At 37.2% G+C, this 18,932-nt stretch overlaps 1 protein-coding gene across 1 annotated transcript in view; it reads left to right on the top strand.

The window, feature by feature from the left end:
- Gos28 (golgi SNAP receptor complex member Gos28) overlaps positions 1–18,932 on the top strand; it is an 84,217-nt gene that overhangs the window by 32,505 nt on the left and 32,780 nt on the right. The window contains exons 2-3 of the mRNA XM_089086640.1: positions 1,983–2,073; positions 11,942–12,032. Coding sequence (XP_088942766.1) covers positions 1,983–2,073; positions 11,942–12,032 — 182 coding nt within the window. The remainder of the gene's footprint in view (positions 1–1,982; positions 2,074–11,941; positions 12,033–18,932) is intronic.

The raw sequence follows: 18,932 nt of genomic DNA, 5'->3' as shown, positions 1-18,932 counted from the left end.
CTGGACTTAAAAACGTCTCATAGATACCAATTACGTCAAAATTTGATAAAAAATTATCTAAAAGCTACATGATATCATAATAATTCGTTGTCATGTACAAGTTCCACGAGAATGGGTGAAGGCAGGAGTCACTCTCAGGTGACTATACCTTGTTTTGCCCGAAATGATGTGTCTTTTCGGGCTTCAGGACATTTACTGGGCAATCATCATCTCGCACACACTCTAGATATATAATATTCTAGACTAAATTCTTTTAATTCAACCGAACCCATAAAAAAAGACTAATAAACACAAACAGGAAGACAAAAAAAGCAAAAAAGGCAAACAAAATTCCCTGTAAAGATGGCGCTCCTTTTCAAGTGGTAGTAGAACTTGCAAGCTATATTGTCGTTTAACACGGTAAAAGGCTACGTGCAAAATTCCGTGATCAAAGACCGGTGGACAGGAGTCGATGCCAACAAATTTGGGAGTTTGCCCATGCGATTTATGTATGGTCATCACAAATGCTGGTCGAAGTGGAAAATGATGTTGTTGTACTATACATCCAATTTGACCTTTACTGGAGTTGAGTATAACGCAAGGAATGTGAACTTTTTTCCCCCAGTAATTATTTTTGTTTTAATTACGTAGCATAATTTTCGTATGATTCTTTAGTTTTAAGTCATGCGGATAGTTTAAGTCAACTTCAATTGAATTTATATATTCTGCTGCAAATTTAATCCTCCTTCCTGTTTATCCTTCATGGAATCATAACTTTTATAGGATTTTTATTCTACTAGGAAGCGATCGACAATGTTCGCTTTTGTTTTACTTACTTCTTTGTTGAGCAGTACAAAAATAACGTGGTCCTTGGTTCCATTGTAATTTTGATTCTCAAGGCAATCTCCAAATACTTCCTCCATTAAATTATCACTGGAAATCATATCCGCAGATAATTTGATTTCATTGGAGTCATTTTTGGGAAAATTTCCATTTTATAGCTTCAGGATATGCTTCGCGAATGCTTCCTGTTCAGGATCGACACGCGTATCAGTTTTGAAATACCTCCAGAGATGATGTTTTTTATTGGCAAATCGAGTGTTTCACTAGGGCTGCTTTGGAGTTGAGAAGATAAACACTGACGCTCGTTGTAACGTGTGATCTAAGAGCAGACTCCCGTTGAGCAACAATTTCGTTTGCTGTTCAGTGTCGTTCGCTGTTCAGTTTCGTTTGCTTTTCAATTCTCGTTGGGCTTCATTCTCGTTGTGATGTCATAGATATACCAAAAAAACTATTTTCCAGCATTTCCCCAGTAATTATATGTCGGCTTTTATTACGCTGTTATGTAATTCAGTAACAACGTGGCATGTTCCATTGCATATACCCTCTGAAATATCTAAAGTACGCATTAGCATAATTATCGTGTTTTTCTTCAGTTTTAAGGCATTGGACTACCAAACCAGCTATTTCAGTTGAATTAAGGAATTCTGGCAGGAATTCAATTCCTCCTTCCTGTTTATCCTTTACAGGCGTTAAAATAACACGCTCCTCTATTCCATTGTAATTTTAATTTGTCTTCTAACCGCAGATTTTGTTGTGCAACATTTTCGTTTGCAATTTCATAGTTTCCATTCATGAATCGGCTTCAAATGGTAATTTTTCTCCCCTGGCATTTTTGTCAAAAGATTTTCTTTGGCTACTATAGACTGAACTTTGTTCTTTACTGGGCTGCTGCAAATGCAGCATTCATTATGGAAAGATACTACAATATAGAACTAAAGAAAGTGGAGACTTCATGAGTGGGAAAAGAATGGGGCGGGGGAGTAGCGTCTGCAGCTTTGTTTTCCTCAGACGGCTTGGCGCTGTATTGTCGGTAGTATAAGCTTATATTGTGAATATCCTTCGTAAACTCTTAAACACTTTCCCTTTCAGTGTTAAGTATCTTAGCCTGCACAAAGAAAAATGTTTTTTTCTTAACTAAACTAAAATTACTTCTTTTTTAGAACTGCGTCGACAAGCTAGATATCTGGAGAATGAAATTGAATCAAAGCTGGATGAACTTAATAAATTAGACTCGTGCGAACCTGTTAACCAGTAAGCCAATAAAGTTTATTTTAACACTTCTGAGCAAATAATTCAAGACAATTTATAATTGATTGGTTTACTTGGACAATTTCTAAGCCTGTAAACAGACATTTGAACATGGTAGATTCCCCCCTCCCCTGAGATATTTACTATGTCCTATATAATCACATGTATGTTCATATAATTATGTTATTTTCTGTTATTTGTTAATGATATTTTCTGTTGTTTTTTTTTATTTGAACCCCGCCCCGCCACTCTCGAAATACCGCTTAGCGTTCATCACTTTAAATACATACATACATGCCATCATATAAAGTATTTTGGGTCGTAAAAATAAGGAAAGAAAAGCCCGACCTGAAAATATTGATAAGGAATCTGGAAATCAATTATATAGACAGTAAAAAAAATTACCTTTAATTTTTCGTTGAATTTGAACGTTTTTGGTTGAATCGTTTGCGGCTTCAGTATGTCAGAAGGTAAATTTTGCATGAAAGTGAAAAAGAGAGACATAAGCTTTGGGTTGTTTGCTTGTGATTAATTTTTGGTTTTTACTTTACCAAAGAAGTTCTGATTCGAATTGGAGCTTGAAGATAAGCTTATAGCCAAGAATTCAAAAGGAATAGAACATATTTGACATTTTTACGTTTTCACAAGCATTCATGGTAATGAATGATAAGTGAAGAACAACCCTCGTCAAAAGCAACCCTCGTCAAAATATAGGCCGTAGAGCTGTGGTCAGAAATATAAATTGTGTGTTGTTTTTTTTTTTTTTTGATATTTTGATATTTTTAAAATAAATTGATTGAGTGAAAAATTGAATTAATCTAAACACCAGAGGTTTTTAATACGCAAAATCTAATCGTTTTGTAGCTGCTTGTCAATAGTTAGCAAGCACGTTTGTTTGTATAATTTGAAAGTTGTAAAGTTTGGAGAAAAAAGGAGAAAATGTCCGCAAAAGGAGTGCAATAAGAATGAAAGTTCGAGAAATCGAGCTTCTGAATGGGAGTTTTGAGCCTATCGGCCTTTTTAAGCAAAAAAAAACAAAAAAAACAAAGCCAATTATCTGAAAACATGGCACCCCAATCATCACGAAACATGTCGATCCACTCTCGCTAATGTATCTTTCCCTTATCCCCTTCTATTATAATTGCTTTATTCTCGTAATTGTTTCTACAAGCTCTTAAACAGCTATTGTTTAAAACTAAAATCTTTACATATCCTCCATGACAACCAAGGTGGTTTCTTTTTTCTTCCTCAAATCATTGACTTTTATTTTTGGGACTTTTTATCAAGCTCTGTGCCATCTATTGCTTTATCAGTGATACTTTGGAAGTCTTTATTAGCTTATGCTTTATACTTTATTAGTTAAATAGTTATTATTTTGTTATTAGGTTTTAATTTGGTATTGGATGTTTCGAAGTTATTTGGTATTCGATTATTATTAGGTTTTTTATTTTTATTCCCTAACTATTGTTTGCAAAAGGAAGACTACAAACAAATTTTACTGGAGAGCTAAACATCTGAGAGATACATCTTAGATTTTTTGATTGTTATTCGTTTGTTATTAGGTTTCTATTTGGTATTTGCTTCTTGGATATTATTTAGTTTTTGATTGTTATTAGGTTTGCCGATTATCTTTTCGATTATATTCACGGACAGTTGTTTTTAAAAGAAAAATTATAAATCAATTTTACAGGAGAGCTAAAAAACTAAGAGATATATTTTAGGTTTTTCGATTGTTCCTTGATTATTCTTCATTATTCATCATTCTTCATTATTCTTGATTATTATTCATTGTGATTATACTTTATTCTGTTTTGGAGCAATTATTACCTTGATCAAAATTTTCTGCACTTCTATTTTGATCTTCAGATCTTTTGCTCTCAATGCTTTTACTGCTATCACTGGATCTTCTTCATTCCTTACTATTGGTTTTCCTATTCGAACTTTATTTCATTCCTTATTTCGAGCTATGTGTTTTTATTACTTATGATATCAAAAAAAGATCACCCTCACAACCAAGATTACTGTAAAAAAAAAAAAAAATAATTTGAACTGACAGTTTAATATATACATCCCTGAAAGTCTTAATGATTTTCGATTTATTAAATTCATAAAGGAGAAAAGGTCTTAAAAATATATTTTGTTTTCAGAATTTTGAAAATTACTTCTTGGTCTTCAGAAGGCATAGAGCGTGTTAGCCCCACTCCTCTTTGTGGTATTTTCTCCTTGTTTTAAGTTTAACTTGCTTATTTGTTGTAATTTCTGTTCTTTTTGGGTTTCGTTTATTTATTGACAATGACTTATGGTAGTTTTGCGCTTGAAAAAATAATTCAACTTTATTTATGCTAATATTTGGTTTAATGTAGCTCTTAACTTTTCTTTGGAAAACTTCTTCTGTGGGGAAAGTTTTTATTTAATTAATTTCTGTTTTTCTTTTAATTATCATACTCTTTCACTCGGATAGAAAAGAATATTTTAAGTCTTTTTTTTATGAGAATCCAGATTTTGCGTTACTATTTATATGTTGGGCACAATTTTGAAACAGTTTTTAATAATAGCTATACTTTTATGCTTAGGATGGATGGGTACGGGGGAAACTTTTCACATCATTTGGATGAAAATCTGCTTAATTTTTGGGTTTTATGGCATATTGCAAGTATGCTCTTCGGACAAAATTGGATACACATATTGTTTTTCGATTTAGTTTAACATCCCAAAAATCTTAATCTGAAGTTCCAACATGATACCCATAGTTTTTCCTGGGATATTGCACGGACACCCTTTTGACAGTCTGGATACACATTGTTTATTCGATTTAGTTTTACATCCCCTCAACTTTCCCTGATAATTTCAACTTAATACCCTGTTCCATTCCTGAGATATTGCATCTGTGCCATCATGACAACCTGGATCTGGATGCAGTTAAACTCTTTTGATTTAGTTCTATAGTAAATCTAGTAGTAGCAGTAGTAGCAGTCGCGATTAGTCGCAGTTGAAAATACATGTCGTCACAGTCACAGTTCCAAGTAGTCACTGTAGCAGTGACAAGTAGTCGAACTCACAAGTAGTAACAGTAACTTTGTCAAGTATTTGCATTCATAGTCGCAAGTTGTTGCAGTAGCAGTCGCATATAGTCGCAATCGTAGTTTCAAGCAGTCACTGTCGCAGTCACAAGTAGATGGAGTTGTAATTACAATTGGTCGGAGTCATAATTTGTCGTAGTCGCAGGTATTTGCAGCCGCAATTAGTCACAAACGCAAGCAGTCACAGTCGTAAATAACCGCAGTTGCAGTCATACCTAGTTGTAGTAGCCAATCGTAGTAGTAGTAGTAACAGTAACATAAGTAGTAGTTGTAGTAACCCCGAAAGTTTCAACCTAATACCTTTAGCCGCTTGTAAGATTAAATAAAAAACACAAGTTTTTTTAACTGAAAGTAAGGAGCGACGGTAAAACTTAAAACGAACAAAAATTATTCCGTATGTAAAAGGGGCTGTTCCCTCCTCAACGCCTCGCTCTTTATGCTAAAGTTTTTTATTGTTTAAAAAAATAGAGTTGTGAGAAGGTCAAACTTTAGCGTAAAGAGCGAGGCGTTGAGGAGGTAACAGTCCCTCTCATATGCGGAACAGTTACTATTCATTTTAAATTTTAATGTTGTTCTTTATCTTCAGTTAAAAAAACTTGTTTTTTCTTTTAATTTGTGAACGTTTTTGAATTAATACAGGGTCTGATTTTGGCATACAGTGAAAGAATAATTAAAATAAAATTTTCATATTAAGTTTACTTTTATTTAGTTAAAAGGGCTTTCTCGAAACTTGTTCAATTTATTTACGAACGTTTTTATTAGTAATAAATATACGTAACTTACGAATTAACTTACGTAACGAACTTCTATATTCATATATTTTTAATACATATATTAGGGGGTTCGCCCCCTTGTCAATACCTTGCTCTTTACGCTAGAGTTCCAATTTTGTTCCAATTCTTTAAAAATTACCCCTTAATCACAAAGGCCGTTAAGTAGAATAAATAGCTCTTATAGAAGTGCTAAAAATCTTTGACTTAAAGAGCAAGGTATTGCCTAGGGGATGAACCCAAATCATATACGTAATATTTTCTGTTTGTTTTAAGTTTTGATGTTGCTCCTTACTTTCAGTTGAAAAACTTGTTTTTTTTATTTAATTTCTGATCTTTTTTTAAATAATGCTGGGAAATCCAGTGCCCCCTTCATAGCAATTTTCCTTTCCCCATTAAAATGTCCTCCATGGAAATATCCTCCCACATAACCCTCGACCCACTGCCCCCCCCCCACTACCAGAAAATATACCCTCTGAAAACATCTGTATACTTCCCAATAACCAATACTATATGTCAACATTTGGTAAAGTTCATAGCTTTTAGCCCTTCCCCCGGGGACTTTGGGAGATTAAGTCTTCCTAAAGGACATAGTTATCATATTTTTGACCATGCTGAACAAAATTGCTATCTCAAAATTGTGATCTGGTGACTTTGGGAAGAAAGTGAGCCTGGGAGGGGTCCTAGTTGCCCTCCATTTTTCGGTCACTTAAAAATTTCACTAGGACTTTTAATTTCCGTTCCAATGAGCCCTCCCACGATATTCTAGGACCACTGGGTCGATATAATCATCCCTGGGGAAAAAACAACAAATAAACACGCATCCGTGATCTTTCTTCTGGCAAAAAATGCAAAATTCCACATTTTTGTAGATAGGAGCTTGAAACTTCTAAAGGGCTCACTGATACGCTGAATCTGATGGTGTGATTTTCATTAAGGTTCTACAACTTGTAGGGGTGTTTCCCCCTTTTTTCGAAAATCAGCTAAATTTTCTCAGGCCTGGGTTGTGTTTCACAATTTTCTAGTGCCCTTAAAAAGGGCACTAGAACTTTTACTTTCCGTTCAGATGAGTCCTCTCACGATATTCTAGGACTACTGGATCGATACGATCACCTCTGGGGAAATAAAAAAAAAAAAAATAATAAAAATAAACACACATCCGTGATCTGTCTTCTGGCAAAAAATACAAAATTCCACATTTTGTAGAAAGGAGCTTGAAACTTCTATAGTAGGGTTCTCTAATACGCCAAATCTGATGGTGTGATTTTCATTAAAGTTCTATGACTTATAGGGGTTGTTTCCCCCTTTTTTCGAAATAAGGCAAATTTTCTCAGGCGCATAACTTTTGATGGGTAAGACTAAATTTAATGAAACTTATATATTTGAAATCAGCATAAAAGTCTGATTCCATTGATGTATTTATTGGTATCAAAATTACAGTTTTTAGAGTTTTGGTTACTATTGAGCCGGGTCGCGCTTTACCTACAGCTCGTTACCACGAACTGTTTGATATCCGATCTTTGCCCTTATGACAAACTTTGATGGAGATAGCGTCTTTTGATTTTGGTCAAAATCCACAATAATACGCTCTGAAAGTTCCAATGTAACACCCCTAGCTGTTTCTGATATATTGCATATACCCCCTTTGTATAATCTACATATATATACAGTACCTTTTGATTCAGTTTTGCAGCCTGAAATAAAAACTGAAAATATACCTGAAAATACAATTTAATATGGTACTCTGTTCCTGAGACATTGTACTTAGGATATTTTGACAACCTGGATGCACTTAAACATTTTGATTTAGTTTAAATATAGTAGCAGTAGTAATAGTAGCAGTGGTAAGAGTTTCAACTTAATACCTTCAGCCATTCCTGAGATACTGCTGATCCGCCCTTACAACAACCAGCATGCACCTTATGCCTTTTCATTTTAGTTTTACTTACCCCTCAAATTTCCCTGAAAGTTTTCCTTAATACTATTAGCGTTAACAATAGTAGTAATAGGAGCAGTGGGTGTAGTAGTAATAAAAGAAGTTGTAGTAGCAGTAGTGTTATCCAAACAGTGCCTTTTTGGTTTCGATTTAGTTCAACATCTGCCTCATCAGTCGCTAAAAATCCTACCTCATACAATTAGTTTTAACACCTTCCTCAACATGCCCTGAAAGTTTCACCATACTACACTAAGCCGTTCCTCGGATATTCAGAGTACGCCCTTTTGACAATATTCATGCACATAGTACGTTTCAATTCAGTTCAACAGTCCCATTAACAATCTCTGGAAATTTCACCTTCATACTTGTAGCCTTATTAATCGTAGTATTAGTAGCAGTAGCTCTAGTAGAACTACTAATAGTCGTAGTAGTAATAGTAGTATGCACATAGTGCTTTTCCATTATTTCACTATCCACCTCAATATGCTTTGAGAGGTTCAACTTAATAGTCTAGGCTGTTCCGAATATATACTGCTGATACGCCGTTTTGACAGCGTTGGATGCACATAGTACACTTTGATTTAGTTCAATTTTCCACTCAACCTGACATTTTCAATTGATAACCTGACAGTTCTTACGCTTATTGACAATTCTTAATTTAACACAAACCTGACAATTCTTAACTCAACACCCTTAGCCTTTCCTCAGATATCGCAGATATGACCTTTGGACACAATTTGAAGCACATAATTTCTTTTGGTTTAGCTTAACATCTCCAAGAACATACCTTGAAGCTCCAGCATAATCCCCTGCGTTTTTCCCGGGATATTGCACTGGCACCGTTTTGATAATCTGGATACACATAGTTTATTTTGATTTAATTTTACATCCCCCTGCAATTTCCCTGAAAGTTTCTACTTTAATACCCTTTTCCACTCCTGAGACCTTGCATCTGGGCCATTTCAACAACTTGGACACACTAAACTCTTTTAGTTTAGTTCTATAGTTGTAGTAGTAGTAGTAGTGGTAGTAGTAGTAATAATAGGAGCAGTCGCAAGTAGTCGCAGTTCCAAGTAGTCGCAGTTCCAAGTAGTCGCAGTAGGAGCTACAAGTAGTCAGGGCAACTTTGTCAAATATCCGCAGTCACAGTCGTAAGTTGCTGCAGTTGCAGTCGCATAAAATCACAATCACAGTTGCAAGTGGTCACAGTTGCCGTCACAAGTAGTTGGAGTCTCAATTGCAAGTAGTTGGTGTCGCAATTAGTCGTAGTCGCAATTATTTGCAGCCGCAGGTAGTCACAAACGCAAACAGTCCCAGTAGTAATTCACGTAGTTGCAGTCATAAATTGTCGCAGAAGTATTAGTACAAGTAGTATTAGTTTAGTAATATTAGGAGTAGAAGGAACAGAACTTTTTATAGTAACCCCAACAGTTTCAACTTAATATCTTCAGTCGTTCCCAAGATATCGTCACTACGCCCTTATGACCAATTTGGATGGAAATAGTGTCTTTTTGTTTAGTTCAACATCCCAAATACCACGCTCTGAAAGCCCCAATGTAACATCCCTAGCTGTTTCTGAGATATTGGAAATACGCTCTTTTGACAATCTGGATACACATAAAATCTTTTAATTAAGTCTTACAGCCCCTCAACTTTCCCTGAAAAATAAAATTTAATACTCTTTTCTGTTCCTGAGACATTTATCTCTGCTAGTTTGACAACCTGTGTCCACTTAAACCGTTTTTTATTTAGTTCAATAGTAGTAGCAGTAAGTAGTAGTAATAGTAGTAGCCCTGAGAGTTCCAACTTAATATTCTTAGATGTTCTTGAGATATTGCTGATCCACCCTTTCGACAAACAGCAAGCACCCTGTCATCTTTCATCCGCAGAATGTGTCCTAGTAATGTCAACCCTTCTCTCATTATAGCCCTAGAAAGCGAGATAGAACCATATATTTTGTACAGGTTACTGTTTGAAAATCGTCAGTCAGGTGGGTACCCAAAGCAATCGATAGAAAATTCCTCTGAGAAACATCTAATAAATTCTCCTCAGTCTTTCGGAGAGTCCACGTTTCAGAACCATACTTGACCACTGTTATCACTGCTGTAGCTTCCAATATTCTAATCTTGCTTTACACACTTATCTTACTATCCTTCTAAACTTTTTCCAACTGTGAAACAAACACCCAGGCCTATTCCACTTTTAACATGTTCACCGCATCCACTGTCTTTACTAATAGCACTACCTAGGTAAGTGAAGCTATCCACTTGATCAATCTTTTCGTTACCCAATAGCACCTCTTCACCTTCACTTATTCCAAGCCTAAGTGACTTAGTCTTCTGAGAGTATAAAACACCATCAAAATGAAAACGGTTTTCGCCCCTTGGCTACATCTTCGGTCTATTGATTCCTGAAAACCTAGGGAAACTCATGCGTGTGTAGAATCCACCCAGGGCAACAATAGCATTTCTTAAAGCACTTGTGGCACGCTCTGCATCGACGATACACTTCGCCTTCCAGTAAAGCGGTTGGTCAAAGATAATGACTAGAGTTTTCTCCAGCTCGATAAGCGCGCTCGTTAGCATTCATAAGTGTAGAATAAACGCAGGAGATATCGCTTGGGTTGTGGTTAATCCTTAGCAAAAAACAAATATTCGATTTTCCCGGATGAGGTAGCTTTTGGTGTATTGACCACATAAAGGCCGACCAGCTCATGTAAGAGCTTTTGAAAAAGCCAGAGATGCGCCAGAGCGTTTCAACCTCCATTCATTGTCATAAGTGTCACTATATTTTGTCAAGCAAACAAAAATCCTTGGTTGCGACTTGGTGGGTTTTCGGTAAGTGTAGAATGGCACGGTGCCGATTGACTTTATCTTATCTCTACTTACTTCTTTTCTTGACACTGAAATCTCCATTGCCGAAAACTCAGGTGTAGACACTTCAATAAGACCCATTCCATGAAAGTTATTCAGGCCGTCCATAGTAGCAATATTATAATCGACGTGTTCTCCTACATACTGAAAAAAAGTGCTTTCTCTTTGGACTCTTCCAACAACGTTTGATATACTGCTCCACATCTCTCAAATCGTTTTACCTCTAAGTACGAAGAGCAGAAGCCGAGATTGTGCAGTGTGTCAATTAAAAATCGGGATGATAAATGGTGATGCAGCTGCTAAGCCAATCCTATTTGTACAGGAGACATTAAACACCATTGTGTGCATGTCTACGTTATATCCTCTCCGATAGAAGATATTAAATGAGGCATGTCGACACCTATTGATGAAAGTAGTATACAAAGAGACGGACACACGAAGTTCAAACACTTCTCTACTGACGATATTTCGTTAAGAAATTCGTATGAATCCTTCCTGGTCGTAATGGATTTGATTTCACTTCTTATTATTCTTCCAACGACTTTGATACTGTGTTTGAAACTGGGAAGTTCAATATATCCTTATCCAATAATTTCAAATTGATTGGCTATCTCCGGATTTTCACTCCATACTTTTTTTGCCTCTCTTTGATCCACAAAATTGATCTTTAGTGCCGCATAAGGCAGAAAATGCCACTTTGCTGTGGAACAGTCTTTACTGCTACTTAAAAAACACTTCAGAATTTTCAGTTTCTGTTTGAACGAGTCCTCTCCCAATATCCTAGGAGCACGATCACCCCGTGAAAAAAAAAGAAGAAAAACAATCGAACAAGCTTGTATCTTTGACCATCTTACGCAAAAATATACAAAATTTTGCATTTTGGCTGTGAGTTTCCTCTTCATAGAGTTGTTCGGTATTTTGTATTGTATGGTGAAATTTCCATCAATCACCCTTTTGGGGGTGTTTTCCTCCTTTTTTGAAAATCAAGAACATTTCTCAGGCTCGCAATTTTTGATAGGTGACTTTATACGTAATTAATTCTAACCATTTAGAACCATCGTAAAAGTACAATTTTAGGTATTCTTTTTTTATGTATATGTTATTGTCAGAACTTGCTAAAACTGATACAAAATATAATTATATTGTTTTATAGATGGCAGTAGAAATGTTTGTCCTTACAGCATTTGATTTATTTTGATTGCATTTTTATAGTTCGTGTAATGATGAAGCAGGTGTCCCGTTACTGTCTAATGAATTTTCACCGGACGATTTAATAATTGAATTAGAAAAGCTCTTAGAACAGGTATGTGCTCTTATGTTTAACTTGATCAGTTCTGTTCCTTTTTTACAGTTGCAGTGCCACTGCAAAGCAGCAAGATAAGTACTGCTAGCTTTATTCAGGGGAATAGCTCCAGTATTTTTATTGGGGGGGGGGGAAGAGGCATCCATATCCGCATAGTCAAGGGGAATAGGCTATATCATATTTTTTTCCAATTACTGGGGGGGGGGGTCAACTAATCGCCTAATAGGAAGCAAAAATAATTCAGAAATGTAGTACCAAAAGTATATACTAAACTAGGGGTCTCCAAACTACGGCCAAAGGGCCACATCTGGCCCGCGGACAGATTTTCTCCGGCCCGTGGTGAGCTAACATACTTGAAAACTCCTTTTCGAGAACATGTTTTTTATAGCAAATTAAATTTAGTTTACTGAAGTATTCTAATTCTATGTTGAATAATTATTAATATGACATCTACATTGATGTGGTCATGGGCTAACTACTCATACCATTGTTTTAGGCTCATTGTTAATGTTTTTGTGATAAGTTGGATAAAGAAACACAGAATTGTAACGAGTAAAGACATGTATAAATGCAGAAAATTTAACTTCAGTATATAATAATTAACAAATTATTGAAATGAATCCAACTAACATTTTCTACATTTTAAATAAAAACATAACTTATAAAAAGCATAATATATATTAAATACTAATGAGATTTATATAATTGAAATTTTCTACTGACAATAGTTTGTAGTTTTGGACTAATTTTACTTGTACCAATTATTAAAAGAGATTTAAGATGCTCATCAGTTAATTTAGATCTGTAAACATTTTTGTGTACTTCATTTTGGAGAAGGTCTTCTCACACAAATAAGTAGTACCAAAAACAAAAAACAACCCACGAGCAAATTTATGCAAATTATCAAATTGACTCAGTGGGAGACTCTTATAAAATTCCAACAAAGATGAGTTTTAATATTTGTTCTTAATTATATTACTGCACTGTAGATCAATCATTTCCATTTGAAGTTCCGGGGCTAGGGTTTCAATGTCAGTATCAAAAGGATTCTGAAAAATCTTAATTTGATTCGCAATGGCATCAAAGTCCGAGAAACGAGCATCAAAATTTATTTTCAAAGCACTCGTAGTTTCGATTGCAAAATCGATATGAAACTCAGTCTCAGTGGTGTGGCTGAATATTTCACATGTTTTAAAATGTGAAAAACATTTACTTCATAGTTGCGATTGAAACAGTATCAATTTCTTCCGGAATGATTTGATATTAGTGTATAAATCAGGAAGATGCTGGTTTTCTCCTTGCAATCTCAAATTCAGTTCGTTCACATGTTTTGTCAAATCAACATAGAATGCTAACTTCCACAGCCATGCGTTGTTTTGTAATTCAGTAAGAGGGCTATGCTTTTCATTCAAAAAAATTTTTATCACTGCTCGAAGTTCAAAAAAGCGCTGAAGGACTTTCCCACAACTAAGCCAACGTACGGCAGTATGATAAGGTAAGTCATTTTCTCCAATCTCTTCAATAAATTGTCGGAATTTTCGGTGATTCAGCCCAAAAGATCTGATAAAATTAAGAGTTGATATGACTGGTTTCAGAACTTCAGACATATCCATACATTTTCTGCACAAAGACTGCTGATTAATGATACAATGTGAGACTAATTGTTTTGAACCACTGCCATTTTCTACAGCCTTTGACACAAAAGTGACCACTCCTTTATCTTTCCCATACATTTCAAGTCTCCATCAAAGGTTCTTTCGATTAATGGCCATTTCAACTCCTTTAAAAATATCTGTACCAGTAGTTGTGCCATGAATACTATACATATCAAGAGGTTCTTCATGCACTTCATAGCTTTTATCTACTCCTCGAATATAAATCAACACCTGAACAGTATCTGACACATCCGTTGACTCATCCAAGGCCAAAGAAAACCACTCAACATGTCCATTTTTGTCGAACAGCTGAGAGGATATATTTTCAGCGATATTTTCTACCCTTCGGGCCACAGTGTTTGCTGACATACTGACAGTTTTTAATAAATTTACCTTTTCAGGGCACATTTCTTCGGCTACTGCAATTGTGCATTCTTTGATCATTTCTCCATCAGTGAATGGATTTCCCCGTTTTGCAATTTCAAGAGCCACACGAAACCTGGCACGAGTTGCAGCCTCTTGTTCAGTTTTGAGTTTTGTAAATGAAGATTGCTGCGATTTCAATCCGCACTTCATAGCTTCGAATTTTTCTGTCCGCAAACTTCCTGTATATTTTGAGTAATTTTGCAAATGTTTTGTTTCATAATGACGTTTAATGTTATGTTCCTTGAGAACGGCTATGCTTTCATTGCAAATCAAACATAGCGCCTTGTTACTCAATTCAATTACGAAATACTGAAAATTCCACTGATCTTTGAATTTTCTGCATTCACTATCAATTTTTCGCTTCTTTTCCATACTACTAAATCCCACACAAAAGCAACAATTCAAATCAAAATACTGTTACAAAGATGTCGTAAACTTAAACACACACAAACATGTTTTAAGGAGGTACGCACTATTTTATTTCACAACAATGTCATAGGAACTGGCATGTGTTTGCACCACTAGCCTTCTTATATATTCCAATTACTGCCATCTAGAAATCAGTTTCCGCTTGTGTCCACCAGATGTCGTGTCACGTTACTCCTCATGGCTCGTACTCTACGACTAATCTAGAAATTACAGATAATAACAGGAAAACTAATAATATGCAGTGTTGCCGTTTTACGGACTTTTTTTTCATCAGTGGACTATTTCACTTCTTACCACTGGCAACAATGATAATATGGTTTTGGCCCTCGGAACTTACTGGAGTAATCAGTATGGCCCTAAGGCTGGAAAGTTTGGAGACCCCTTTACTAAACAATTGTAAATTTTCTAAGCAAAGTCAGGTAGTTTCGACTAGTTATCCTTAAAAATAACGTTTAAAAAGATTCCTCAGTGTCTTTGAGACTGTATTGGTAGAATATTTCAGAGTCTTGAGTTGAAGTTTTTCAAATAACTAACTGACGGATGTTCAATAAGTGGACCGTTAAATCTTAGTCTATACCTGAATATCAAAGATCTTTTAAAAATCTAAGATATGGTTCACGGATTGCCTGGACAGCAAAGCAAAAAGAAAATGGTCGAATATTTAAATTACTTTGCCTCAAAACCTTTGGCACTGAAACTTTTTGCAGGAAAGTTGGGATGTGCCATCAGCTTGCACTATTGATGTTTTTTTCCATATCATTGCCCTATCTCCCTAATCTGAGTTTACTAGACTAGATAGTATAATTTGCTTATCAGTACCTTAGATAGATAGATGGATAGATCAAACAGTTCGTGGTAACGAATTGTAAGTAAGGAGTGGCACGGCTCAATAGTAATCGAAACTCTAAAAATCGGAATTTTAATATCAATAGATATATCAAAAGAATCAGCTTAATATGCTAATTCCAAATATTCCAAATAAGATTTATCAAGTTTAGTGTTAGCAATCAAAAGTTACGAGCCTGATAAAATTTGCCTGCTTTTTGAAATAGGGCAGAAACAACCCCTAAAATTAGTGGAATCTTAATGAAAATCACACCATCAGATTCAGAGTACCGTAGAACCCTACTGTGGAAGTTTCAAGCTCCTAAATTCAAAAATGTGCTATTTTGCTATTTTTGCCAGAAGATCACGGATGCGTTTTTTTTTGTTTTTTTTTTTCAGGGTTTATTGTATTGAAATAATGGTCCTAGAAGATCGAAGATGGCGCTTTCGAACGGAAATTCAAAGTTCTAGTGCGCTTTTTAAGTGACATAAAAGATTGGAGGGCAACTGACCCCTCCCCCTCCCACGCCCATTTTTCCCCAAAATTATCTGATTAAAATTTTTAGATAGCCATTTTGTTCAGTATAGTTAAACGATCAAATAATTATGTCTTTAGGTATAAAATGACCCTCCACACTCCGTGGGGAGAGGCATGTAAGTTAAGAAATTCACCCATTGTTTACGCCTAGAATTTGTTATTGGGAAGTATACAGAATTTTTTTTTCTGGTTGGGGGTAAGCATGGGCACTGTTTCTGTTTTCTGTTTCTGTTCTGTTTTTAAAGTACCTGTTTCTGTTCTGTTTTTAAAGTACTTGTTTCTGTTCTGTTCTTACAAAAAAAAAAAACAGAAACAGATGACCTGTTTTTTATTTACCTGTTCTGTTCTGTTTCTGTTTTTATAATAACTATTTTGTCCTGTTTCTGTTTTTTTTTTCTAACTGTTTGATGGAGTTCGTCCGGAATGATGCAGACCTTGTCTGCTGACCACGTGCCTCTGGATATGGGGTCATCCCCTAACTAAACACTCCGATCAGGGTTGCTGCAACCTCATGTGGCGGGTGGAGCCCACCCCGGGAATATCAGTATCTAGGTTAAACCTAGCTCTAATCAGATTCCAGGCCTAGGGTCGGTTGGGCTAGTGACCATCCACCTGAAAATCAAGTGCTACGCAAAGTGACTGCATAGCCTCGGATCCGGACCTCCTTTTAAGATCTCGACCTACGCGCGTCAATGGACATGCTGACGACGTCAGAACCTTCTAGACCAAAGGGGGCTTCGAATAGCTACCTGGAATGTTTTGACCCTGAATGCACCTGCATCAAAGAACCTACTTTCTCAAGAACTTCGTAAGAATAAAGTGGCGATTGCAGGTCTCACAGAAACCCGTCTTTCTGGAAGTGGAGAAGAGCGAATAGGCGATAATCACTCGTTAGTCTGGTCTGGAGGGAGCATGAGAAGAAATGGTGTTGGCCTCGCGCTAAACGGCCTTGCAAAAAAGGCCTTACTCTTGCACGAAGCTGTATCGGGCAGAATAATGAAGGCCCGCTTTGGGCACAAGCATGGCAAGATGACAATTTTTGTATGCTATGCCCCGACCAACGATTCTGACGACGTAATCAAGGAAGAGTTCTACTCTGCTCTGTCCAGATGTCTGTCAACAGTTTCCCCCACGATGTCACTGTTCTTCTCGGTGACTTCAATGCTACAGTGCGAGATGATATGGGTGTTTGGCGTGGCACAATTGGACCTGTATACCCCCCACCCACTGAACGATAACGGCCTTCGCCTACTCGAACTGTGCCGATCCCATGAACTTGTGATTGCAAACACCTACTTTCAACGTAAGACTATCCACCAGTACACGTGGTATAGTAACAATAGTCACACAAAGACGATGATTGATTACGTCATTAGTTCTAAACATTAGAGATCATTACCGAAACGCTATGGAATTTACAAATCACAAGAGCCCAGAAATGCAGATCACAGGCTTTTATGTGCTGACGTCCAGCTGCTCCTCCATGCACAAAGATTGGAAAGAAAACCAGTAGCAGCGGATATTGGGAAACTAAAGGAGCCATATACTCGCCAGAAGTATAGTGTTGAGATATCAAATCGCTTTGAGCTCCTGGGCACACTCAACAACAGCAAAGACGCCTGGAAGTATTTTAAATCACAGACCAGCGAAGCAGCACAGCTGGTGCTTGGCAAGCGGAGTTTCTCGAAGAAATCGTGGCTAACTGACGAAACACTGCAGGTCATAGAGCAAAGGCGGAGGGCAAGACTTCTTGGGGACATGGCCACCTATCGGAGGCTCAATGGAGTGCGGAACAGACTTATTCACCGAGACTGAACTCAGTTTGTTGCAAGGAAAGCCGATGAAATCGAACTAGCAGCAAAAAAGAAAGACATGGGTGGCCTGTTCAAGCACCTCCGCAATCTCACAGAAAATAAAACACCAGCATTGGGACTCGTCCTATCCAGGGATGGGACACTTCTCTCTGATGAGGGTTCTTGTCTCAAGCGGTGGAAGGACCACTTCTGCTCACTCCTGAACAACACTAGCACGTGTATGCCTCCTACTGATAGTCCCAGCCAACCTGGCAGTCCAAGATACCAAACAGATGCTCCTCCAGACGAGCCTTTCAGCCCATCAGAAATTGGAAATGCAGTAAAAAGGCTCAAGAACAATAAAGCTGCCGGTATCTGTGGCCTGAGTGTGGAGCTGCTAATATATGCAGGTCCTGTTGTGCTCCTGTTTCTCCACACCTTGTTCTCTACAATCTGGCAAACCGAGATAATTCCCGAGGATTGGCGGAAGGGTGTCATTATCCCTTTATGGAAGAGAAATGGTTCTAGAAGCGACTGCTCGAGCTACCGTGGAATAACCCTACTGTCTGTCCCAGGAAAAATTTTCTCAATGGTCCTGCTAGATCGATGTCGAAATATCATTCGTAAAATCCGGCGACCGGAGCAAGCTGGTTTCATGTCGGACCGTTCAACCATCGAGCAGATTTTTACGATCCGACAAATCATAGAAAAAGCCGCGGAGTTCCGACAAAAAGCTTTTTTTACCTTCGTCGACTTCCGTGCTGCGTTTGACTCAGTGGACCGAGAAGCTCTTTGGCGGATTCTAGAATCGACAGGCCTCCCTGAGAAATACTGCAGACTCTTCAAAGCTCTACACCATGGGACGGAGAGCTGTGTTCAAGTGAACGGCCGCCGCAGCCCGTTCTTCCAAATCACAACAGGAGTGCGTCAAGGATGTGCAGTTGCCCCAGAGCTCTTCAATGTCATCATAGACTACGTTATGACAAGGACTACTTCACGTCTCAGCTTTAGACTCAAGTTTGGAGATCGTGTCATTACAGATGCTGATTTTACCGATGACTTGGCCATTCTGGCGGACTCCATGGAGCAGTTGCTGGAAGCGCTTCGAATCCTACGAGAAGAGGCTGCAAAAGTAGGACTGCAGATAAACTGGACTAAAACAAAATTATGGCCATAGACCCATCCTCTCCTGCTGCCAATCCTTCAGTTAGCCTGGATAGCACCACTAGCATCA

Source organism: Artemia sp. Qi Xiang Cuo, chromosome 3 (genome assembly GCF_049724085.1).
Source record: "Artemia sp. Qi Xiang Cuo chromosome 3, ASM4972408v1, whole genome shotgun sequence".
In the NCBI taxonomy this organism is placed as follows: Eukaryota; Metazoa; Arthropoda; class Branchiopoda; order Anostraca; family Artemiidae; genus Artemia; species Artemia sp. Qi Xiang Cuo.
The sequence above is the reverse complement of the archived record's forward strand: the minus strand, read 5'-3'. Positions and strand labels throughout refer to the sequence as shown.